The sequence below is a fragment of the Protopterus annectens genome, chromosome 15.part0, assembly GCF_019279795.1.
Source record: "Protopterus annectens isolate FY-2018-M chromosome 15.part0, PAN1.0, whole genome shotgun sequence".
Taxonomy (NCBI): domain Eukaryota; kingdom Metazoa; phylum Chordata; order Ceratodontiformes; family Protopteridae; genus Protopterus; species Protopterus annectens.
The window spans coordinates 123,008,261-123,019,235 of record NC_056749.1 but is presented as its reverse complement, the minus strand read 5'-3'; the positions used below and the strand labels follow the sequence as shown (position 1 = coordinate 123,019,235).

The 10,975-nt window shown below is 43.4% G+C and overlaps 1 protein-coding gene across 5 annotated transcripts in view; it reads right to left on the bottom strand.

Moving 5' to 3' along the window:
- Positions 1-649: 649 nt before the first annotated feature.
- PHKA1 (phosphorylase kinase regulatory subunit alpha 1) overlaps positions 650-10,975 on the bottom strand; it is a 3,177,076-nt gene continuing 3,166,750 nt past the window's right edge. For all 5 annotated transcript variants that reach the window (XM_044057561.1, XM_044057557.1, XM_044057558.1 and 2 more), the window contains one exon: positions 650-1,287. In XM_044057561.1, the coding sequence (XP_043913496.1) occupies positions 1,114-1,287 (174 nt within the window). In that variant the 3' untranslated portion in view covers positions 650-1,113. The remainder of the gene's footprint in view (positions 1,288-10,975) is intronic.

The window sequence follows — 10,975 nt, the reverse complement described above, 5'->3', positions numbered from 1 at the left end:
TATTCTCTGGGAGTGTAATGAGCTGGCAGACTTTAAAGATTTCCTACAGACTGCTATGTTGGAGATGCTGGGTGAGCAAAGTGGTGTAACTAAGGAAATTATCTTTTCTGAGTTATGATACAGAATCGGAATTGCCTAGACATAGTAAAGCCTTGCTGAGTCTAATTATAGTGGCTGCCAAAAAAGCAATTACTAGAAAATGGAAATCAAAGTCTAAACCAACTTTACTAGAAGTAGTGAAGATAGTAACAGAGATAAAACAACTGGAATTGGGATCTTTAGAAAAGGGTAGGAGCAAATTACATAGGAAAAATGGTATGTGTGGGATCAATACATGCAGAGGAGGAACGAAGACAGGAATTGAATGAGCTATGTAATGGTTGACTGACAATGACTAGATATACTATAAGTGATGTATAATGTTTTCAGCTACAGTGCCAGCATGGTTTGTAATGCATAATGTCTGCAACTGAGATGTCGGTATGGTTTGTTTTCATTTATATAAATGTATGCTTGCCTATGTCATACATGATAAATTAATAAAGATGTTTCTTGTTATAAAAAAAAAAAAAAAAAAAAAAAAGAATGAAACAGACTACAAAAATTTCAAAGATTTCAATAGAACCAAAAATGAAATAAAACAAGGTCACACATTTTATTATTTATTTTTTTGTTGTAGTCAATGACTTAGCAGCACAGCTAGGAACATAATCCTGGCTTCAAAGTTTATAAGACTTTATAGTAGCAACTGATTCATGCCGTCTTTCTTTATACACATCATCTCCACACTGTGGACAGAATTCATAGACCATTTACATTAGCACATAACAACAATGGTTCATGCACTAAGCAGTATCTTCTTCAAGCAACTTCAGTCTCCTAAATAAAAACACCATGCTACATTTTAACACTGTTGTAGGCTGATCTTAAAAGTAACACCTTTTTCTTCCCAAGCAGAAGGCACTTAAACCAGCAAACCTCAGACCCTGAGGTAATATGCATCAGAAGTGTAAATTCAATAGCACTAAGTACCCAATACAGAGGGAGGCACTCTCAGGCATCTCACTTCAGAAACACATCTCAGTAGCAGTACACCACTGACTTTTATGTAAACTACTGCATTGAACATCCACTGCTGGGAAGAAACTCTTGTACATTGATAGCAACAGCTTTGGAGAGGTAGGTCATAGTTCCAAAACGTCCACTAGGTGCACTGTCATAGAACAGTTTGCAGATTCCATTAGTGGGGTCTTTGTCCAGTATATCACCATCTGCACCCAGTGCTTTCTGTTCCCAAAATAAATAAATAAATCAGTATATTAGTGGATGCTGTTTTAAGCTACTTAGTTTAAAACAGGACATGATGCAAAAATAATGGTAAACAGCTTGAACAGAAGTAAAGAAAACTACTTGTAAAATATGCAAACACTAACTTTTTGAGAAATACACAACTAGAATGCAAGATGTTTGTTATGGCAACACCTAGAAAATATGTATTTAATGTTTGTCCTTCTGTTTAGTGTAAAATAGAATTGTGGCTAACCAAACAGCATATACAAAACCATGAGTCCTGTGTAATAAAATGATGCATCAGTCATCTCCTGCAGAAGGGAAGGAAAGTCAAAAACAGAATTAATATTCAGGGACTTCTCAACTGTACAAAAGACCAACCTGCCGAACGGTATATGCATGTAACATAAAAGCTGGAACTAGTCACTTAAAAAAAAAAGCAGTTATACATAAAAGGTGGTAATACTAACTATATAAGAAAATGATACTTTCCACATTGTCTTTCAATCTGGTCATAGATAAATATAAAAAAGTAAGAGTAGTGAACTATATAAAAATGTAGAGTGCAAATAGCTATGCTACAGGACACACACCTGGAAAGAACTGAACACATGAATCTGATAAAGAAAGGTTTTCAGGATGGTTACTATTCACTGGAATATCTGGGGCAAAGAAATAAAGGAGTACTTATATTAATTGCAAGAGGAGCTCCAATAGTGACAGAAGAGGGAAAAAAGATAATAATGGAAAATATATATTACTAAGGGGCTACTGGCAAGGGAGGAGGATTACATGGGCATGCATTTACATTCCACCTAAAACTGCTATAATAGAGCTTAAGAAAATTCTGGGAGAAATGATCAGCTTTCAGCTAGGAATATTACTTGGATGGAGACTGGAATTTGGTTTGCAATGGTGAAGATGTGTCTGGGGGCCTAGAAGGGAATATATAACAAAGAAGGGTAGATTTTTGAAGAAATTTATGAAAATGTTTGGCATGGAAGATGTACTAGAAATTTGTAGTGAATTTACATATTCTCCAAGATACAAAAACTGGCTATGTTAGACAGAATTTATATCTCATAGGAACACGTGCATTTCATTAAAGGTCTTGAAACGCACCCAATAAATATTTCAGATCATGCTCCAATAATAACTGAAATAAAAACGCTAGGTAATGAAATAAAAATGAGACACCTATCGGCTGAAAAGAGAGGAATTTAAGGAATGTGTTTTGGAATTAACTCAGGAGCTACTAGAGAAGATAGAAATTTCTTCTGAAAATATAGCTAGGGAGTGAGATAAAATTAAAGTGGAGTTTAAAACTATGGTAGAAGTAAAGGAAAGGGAGATATGATCAAAGAAGTAACAAGAATTATTTAGATGGACTAACAAATGTTAAAGTACTGCAAAATAGGGGGAATCTTTCAGAACAAGAAAAGGAGCAACTGCAGAATGCTAAACAGAAAATAAGGGATTATCTCGATAACATGCACAACTTTAGAAAGACTGCTGTTAAGAAACTTTTTATTTTTTTGACAATTCTAGAGTACAAAAACCTTTAAGCACAATGACTCAGGCAACCGAAAGTGGAAAGGGCTGTCACCAAGCTTAGGGAGGCTATAACAAGGAAGATAAGAAGAGACCCTGTAGAAGTATTAGAAATATTTCGAAAATTTTATGAGTTTGTATAAAGCAGAGAAATATGAAAATCAAGAAAAGGTACAAATGGAAATTTTTATGGAAAAATTAAATATGCCAAGGTTAGAGGTAGTTGAGACTCGATCACTAATAGGATAGGAAGAGATGAGATAAAAATAGCTATGTATAACCAATCTACAGTAAAGTCCCCAGGAGTACATGGTACTCCTGTGGATGTTTGGAAGCTAGGAGGGGAAAAAACTGATAAAGATCTGGAAGGTTTTGTTTAACGGTAGTGTAAGAGGAGAAGTACCACCAGCATCATGGAAGAAGATGGTGGTAATGGTAATACCCAATGAGGGTAAAGATCCATCAGATCCAGCCTCATACAGGCCCATTTCAATACTAAACCATGATTATAAAGTGTTTATGTCTATAATGTCTAAAAGAATGGCAAAAGTGATACCAAAATTAATAGATATGGAACAGTATGGTTTTGCGGAGGGGAGGCAAACATTTAATAATATTAACAGAACATTGATAATCCAGAGGGAAGCAGAATGTAAGAAAATACCACTGTTATTGGTGGGTCTTGATCCAGATAAAGCATTTGACATAGTAGACTGGGAGTTCACGAGCAGGGCAATGGAAGCATTTGTCTTCCCTGATATAAGTTTGATTCGGAGTACATATGGGGGATCGGAGGCAAAAATGAAAGTAGGTGGCATTCTATCTGATGACTTCTGCTTGAGTAGAGGAATCAGGCAGCATTGTAAACTTTCCCCTTTGTTGTTTGCATTATATTTAGAACCACTGGAAAAAAAAATAAGGGACTCAGAAATTCAAGGATATAATTGGTATGGTAGTCAGGAAAAGCTGGCTCTATTTACAGATATTACTCTGTGTGGAGTCTGCATGTCCTCCTCGCGGTTGAGTGGCGTTCGAAAGACATGAGTGATGGGCGTGCCTTCGTTGAAGGTTGGGCGTCGGGCAGGCACCTCGTCACCATAAAAATCGACTGCACTCATTAGCGGACCGGAGTTCTGCTGTGGCAACCCCTAACCGGGAAAAGCTGAAAGAAAAACAACTCTATAGATGACAAAACCAGAAAGGGACATTACAGTGTTGTGGAACATTTTAAGAGAGTTTCAGATCTTCTCAGTAAACAAAATTAATGAAGCTAAAACAAACGCAATAGCAGTAAATTATGTACCCACAAACAAATTCGTCCAACAATATCCATATGTATGGGGGCATGGTAAAATGAAGTACTTAAGAGTTTGGATTAGAAACGACACTGTTGTGGCAGCTAAAGATATGTGGGAAGAAACTAAACAGAAAATACAAAAATTGAGAAACTGGAAGCTTTGTTATATGGATATGGATACTCAGATACAAGCAATTAAAATGTTTTTAGTCCCTTTAATCTTATACACAGGTCAGGCATATTTTTATCAACCAGAGGAGAAGCTGTGGATAGCAATTAAAAAAGAGTTGAAGGATTTTATCTGGGAAGGGAAGACAACAAAGGTCAAGCAGGATAAGCTGATTCTTCCAACAGAACAAGGCAGGCTAGGATTACCCAATTTGCAGGGGTATTTTAAAGCAACACAGTTAAGGCTGTTACACACAGCACAAGCAGAAAAAAGAGAGTTATGTACTTACCATAACTTGGAATCTGGGCTATCCAGTGTTGTTATTCATCACAGATGGGTATAGGATCCAACCTCGTTTCTGAGCCGGCACTGAAAGAGAAAGCTCCTCCCCTTCCCAAGATCCCTTGTTAACCACAAACCTCTGATTGAGTTTGCTGGAAACAAAAAAGAAAGGCAGTGAATACTGTTTATAGAATGGAAAGAAATACTAAGGAAACCTTCCTCCAAAATTCTTCAGACAGCAGGAGGAGGGGAAAGGAGGGCAGGAACATGATGAATAATGACACTGGATAGCCCATATTCTAAGTTATGGTAAGTACACAATTCTTTATCTGGTGCTATCAGTGTCATTATTGATCACGGATGGGTCAGAGTCCCCAGCTACCAACAACCTTGGGTGGCCTCAAGGAAGGACATGCCAGAGCACAGAAGAACCAGAGGAGGCCCTGCTCCTAGACACCAAGTCCAACTTGTAATGTGTCACAAAGATATGGGGATTAGACTAAGTGGCATCAGCACAAGCATCATCTATTGAAATCCTAGCCTAGAAAGCAGATGATGTGGCCACCGACCTACTGGAATGAGCTTTAACTGGCCTGGACAGCACCATGTGATTGCTCTCATAAATGTAAGCAATACAGCCAATGATCCAATGAGAAATAAAAACCTTGGAAATTGCGTGACCTTCCTTAGCCTGAGAAAAGGCCACAAAAAGCTGATTGCATTTTTAAAAAAATTTCTGTTCTCTTCAAGCAGAAACGTAACTGCCTATGTACATCCAGACAATGCAGTTTATATTCCCCTTTATTCAAAAAATTGGGAAAAAAGACAGGCAGCTGAATCGACTGGTTAAGATTAGCATCTGAGGCCACCTTAGGAATGAAGGAAGGATTGGTTCTGAGAGATACTCTATCCTTATGAAAAATCATGAATAGGGCTTAATGCAAAGAGCCTGCAATTCGGAAACCCTTTTGGCCGAGGTAATAGCCACCAAAAAGGTAGTCTTCCAAGACAGGAACTTAAGATCGCAGGATGCTGCTGGCTCAAAAGGGGGTTGTGTCAAGGACTGCAGTACCAGAGTGCGGTCCCAAGGACAGGAAGGATCTTTGGTAGGAGGTCTGAGCAAAAAGACCCCTTTGAGAAAGGTCCTGCACAGCCTAGGAGAGAAAGTGGGACTTTCGTTTAAATGGAAGTGAGATATAGCAGTCAGCTGAAGTTTGACTGTAGAGAAACTAGCTCCTTGTGGAAAAAGAGAGGGTCAGGAACAACAAAATGTCAGAAATAGAAGCTGAAAAGGGATCCAAGTTACATTGTTGAGCCCAAATAGAAAATCTCTTCCATTTGCAGGAGTACACCTTCTTAGTAGAAGGCTTTTGAGAGGCCAAAATAATAACCTTAACAGGGGAAGGAAGCCTGTACTGGGTTATAATCACTAGAACTGGAGGTATCAAGCAGTCAGCCAAAAAGACTAGAGGTTGAAAAGAGGAAGCCCCCAAGCACAGGAAATGACATCCGGATCTGGATCTAATATCTAAGATGGATATTTTAGAGGAGACCAAAGGAGGGAAAAAACACATCTGACTGGGCCAGAAGGGGGCAATGAGGATGAGATGAGTCTTCAGGCGATACGCTTTCTGTAAGAGTTTGGGAATGAGGGGACCTGGGGGATAGGCATACAGAAGACCCAGCGGCCAACTGTTGTCCACAGCATCCCTGCATGTCTCCCCCGTCAGGGGGATCAGGGCAAAGTATTTGCTGCATTTGTGATTGATTGAGTAGGCAAACAGATCGCAGCAAAGAAGACCCCAACGGTCGAAAATCTGATTTACCACTGACAGATTCGGAAATCACTCGTGAGGACTCAGGATAGATCTGCTGAGTTTGGCTGCTAGCACATTGGAGCTGCCAGGAATATGCTTTCTAAGAAGAAAGCACCTGGAAGATATCACCCATTCCCACACTCTCATGGCCTCTCTGCACAGAGGATAAGATCATCTTCCCCAGTTTGTTGATGTACCAGACCACTGCAATATTGTCTGTCTGAACTGCAATGGTTCTGAAAGGGAGACAGTGCTGAAAGGCTTGTAACGTCAGGAGGACTGCTCTCATCTCCAGGACGCTGATGTGCAATTTGGTCTCCAAAGGGGACCATGTGCCTTGAGACAGTCCTTCCTTGATAATGCCTTCCCCACCCTAACAGGGAGGTGTCCATGGTCACCATGGCCTGGGGTTAGGGAAGGCAAAAGGGTCTGCCTAGAAGAAGGTTTTGGGATTGAAACCACCAAGCAAGGTGACGTCTGCAGAACAGAGAAATCCTGACAGTCATGGACATGGGATGAAAATATGACCACTGCACCACAAGGCTCCACTGTCCATTGTAGAACTTGCATGAAATCTGGCGAGCAGGACTAACAATCACCACTGCCAATGACCCGATGGCTTGCAAGATTAAATGTGCTGAGGGACTCTCTAGATCCAGAAGAAGATGGACCTGTTCTGAATCATTTCAACCCTGTCCGGAGAAAGTGCAGTCTCTGACACTGTATCCAGAAGGACCCCCGATAAATTCCAGGCTGTAGTATGAACAAGATGAGATTTGGGCAGGTTGACTGTGATGCCTAGGTCCCGAAGGAGACAGAGTGTATAATCCAAGGCCCGAGCAAGTTGATACCTTGTGGGACCAGTGAGGAGCCAATCACCTAGGTACGGAAAGACCTGAAAACCTTGCAGCTGGAGATGGGCTGCTACCACTGCCATACATTTGGTAAACACCAGGGGGACTGAAGTGAAACCGAAGGGCAGGGCTCTGAACTGGTAATGACTGACCTCCAGCCAAAATTGCAGGTATCTCCTGGTCTATCTGTCAATTTTTATGTGATAGTATGCATCCTTGAGATCCACTGAGCACACCCAATTTGTCCTTGCGCAGAAGCGGCAGAATAAACTGAACACTGACCATCCGGAACTTTGACTTCTTGACCAACAAATTCAGAACACTGAGGTCCAGAATGGGATGGAGGTCCCTGGTTTTCTTGGGCACCAAAAAGACGTAAGAGTAAGTTCCGGATCCTTGTTGTCCTGTTGGGACCTCCTGGATGCCTCTCTTTTGAAGGAGGTCTTGAACCTCTAAGAGGGCCAACTCCCTCTGACAGGGTGGAACGTTTGGGAGAGACTGCTGAGTTGGAGGGGGCTGAGCAAAGGGTATGAAGTACCCCCTGGATACAATGTTTAGCACCCACTGATCTGAGGTGATAGTTACCCAAGCTAGTGGGTGCAGGGAGAGATGACCCCTGACTGCCTCCAGGCAGGACAGCACTTCAGGAGCACTGAGGGGGCTTCTCTGAGAAGAGCTCCTGGGAGGCCTGGTTCTGTGGACCTCCTCTGCCTCTGGGTTGGTGTCTGCTATCAAAACCCCTTTCTCGGCCAGAAGAGGAGGATTCCTGAAGAGCATCCTGGAAGGAATACTGAGACCTGTAGAACCACAGTTTCTTACTACCCCTCTGATTCTTGGAAAAGGACCATTGGGGAGTAGAAAACTTGATCCCAACTGCAGACAGAGTCTTTCCCTCCTGCTCACTACAGGTTAAGGTTTCTTTGACTGAGGTACCAAACAGTGCTGACCCATCAAAAGGGGCAATCGTAAAAGATGCCTTAAAGCTTTCCGCAAATCTGAAGCCAGCATGATGCCTAACAGCAATGCCTGTACCCGCCACTCAAGAGTTGGCCTCCACTTCATTACAGATCAACCTCATTGAGGTGTTAGCTATGGAGGTTAGAGTAGATAACTTCGGAGAGACCAACTTAAGACTCTCCAGAGGCAGCACCTCCAAAAGGGAAGTGGAGAGTTCTGATACCAAATCCCTTTGCAGCCAGGTAAAGTGTGCCATGTAGTTTGTTGTCATCAGTCCAAATGTAGCCAAGGCAAACACTCACTTCCCAAAGTGTCAATCGCCCGAGAATCCCTGTTCTAGGATGGACCATGGAGCTCCATTCAGCGAGCTCCTTTTTGGTGGCTGCAGCAGCCACAATGGCATCAATGGGGGCACCTTTGCTCCAAAAGGTCTTGGGGGACTCACAAATGTGTCAGCTTTTTTAGAACAGATTCTATTTTGTCTGGCTCCTTCCACTCCCTGCTGGAAATGAGCTGGAGAAGCTTGATCACATGGGGAGACACCCAGGTGGAAGATGGGTCCATCCCGAAGGTCTTCAGGTACACTGATCCCTCTGAAGACAGGGTGGGGGAAGACCAATCGCCTTACTCTAAGGATCTTGAGGATGTCCTCAAAGGAAACCTTTCTGGACGCAAGTCTAGAGGACCCATTTCCTTCCTTGAAATCTGTATCCTCAGTGAGGGACTCTCGAGGGGAGTCCAAGTGCCTCAGCTTGCACGTCCTCTTCTGGGGAGGCTCCTTCACAGTGGGTTCCAGAGAGTACTTGGAAGAGGAAGGGACCCAAATGGGGATAATGCCTGTATGAAGACGCTCATGCGAGGGCTGAGCGTGGAAGGATGATGAGGTCTTGCCACCCAACATAGAATGGAGCTGGAGGGGGATCTAGAGCCAAGGTAAAAGCCGCCGCCCATCTGGAGAGAGTTCTATCACCATGAAGGCTGATGGGCTGGAAGAAGCCCCCACTTGTCCTCAATGGGCACAGTTGACCGGGATAGAAAGGGGGGGACCCCGATGCAGCACAGATGTCCCCTGATGATATCGGCCCTGAGCTGTCTAAAGCAGAGGCCCCCAAAGGGAGGGAACAGTCTAAAAACTCTGAACTGGACCCCCCCCACCTTGGTGACCCCCACTGACCTTGTGGGGCTAAGGCATTGTCAGCTCCAACCCGGGCAATGGAGCTGAACCCACCAAGGACCCAGACAGTGTGGGAAAAGAAGCAATACCCAACACTGTTAGCCTCTCCCTAGGGATGCTCTGGGCCTGGGGAACCAAACCCGCATGGGTCGGTCGGGAGAGAGGAGTTCTGAGGATGGCAAAGGTCCCCTGGGCAAATGGGCAGGGGATGGCAACATGCCTAGCTCAATTTGGCCTTTGAAAAAGCTTCTCATCATCTGAGTCATGTCAGAGGGTAGCAGGTTCCTGATGGAACAGGAGGATATGGAGGAATGGCTCGACCTAGCCGATGGCCTACGGTCTCTGGAACGAGACCTGTTGGCCAGCCTCGGATCAGACTTCCTGGAAGTGGATGGGAAGCCTTCAATAATAATCAGATCCAACAAAGCCACTGAATCAGAGTGCCTTGCTGGATGCAAAGACTGAGAGGGAACCGTGGTTGGATCTGAGTGATGGGTCAGATCCAAGGGTAGCCTAGGCAGGGTCAGATCGGAGGACCTCCAAGGACCTGGATCTGACAGGGTGAACAGAGGCTCTCAGAGCTGAAAAGCCCGGACCCATAGCCACAGAGGGTGGACTCTAATCTGGGGAACTATGACCAGAGAGCCTCGGCTTTTTGGTGGGCGAATCCCGAGAGGAAGAAGACTTCCTCTTGGAATCAGATGGAGGCTTGGAGAGGCAAGCCCCTTAAGTAAACATTTCTTTCTATGCTCTAAGACAGCCCTGGGGTTGAATCCAGCACAGATTTCACATTCAACTTCCAGATGAGGCTCTCCCTAGGCAGTAGACACACTCCTTGTGTGTGTCGGCCAGGGATAACTTTCGACCGCACGAAGGGAATCGTTTAAACCCAGTGGGTTTTTCAGACATACCTGGAACACCCAAACACCCACCACCCACATACTATGCACTCGCATCAAAAGGGGGGGCGCGGCAAACAAGAAAGAGAAAGAAAAAGGGAAACCTAAGATTGGGAGGACAGGGCTGGAATCCAGGTAGAACCTACAAAACTGCTCCAAAACTCTATTGGGAGAAGAGGAAACTACTTAAAAGAAGTAGGAAGGTAGAAACCTACGAAGGGAGAGAGACAAAACCCAAAAAACTTGAATTAAAGACACTTATCTGTAGAGATGAGCGAGAGCTTCAGGAAGCACGTCTACTTGAAAATCGCGGCAAACAAGATCTGAGGATTCTGGGTAACAAGGGCTCTTGGGAAGGGGAGGAGCTTGAGCTCAGGAGTTCTCACTCTTAGTGCCGGCTCAGATCCGGATCCTATACCCATTCGTGATCAATAATGAGAGATAGCACCAGATACTATAATTCAAAGTGGAAAGGAATGATGATGATATGGGGGGGGGGGGGGGGGGCTAAACAAATAAGGAGAGACTTGGATTTTGGATTTACACTCTTAAGGAGAACAAAAATCATACAAAGCATTATATTCATATTACAGCAGCGAGTATTGTAAGAACTAAACCAGCACGAGAATGGAGAAAAGAGATTCTGCCGATAGGAATGACTGTGATTAGAGATACAGATAATAAG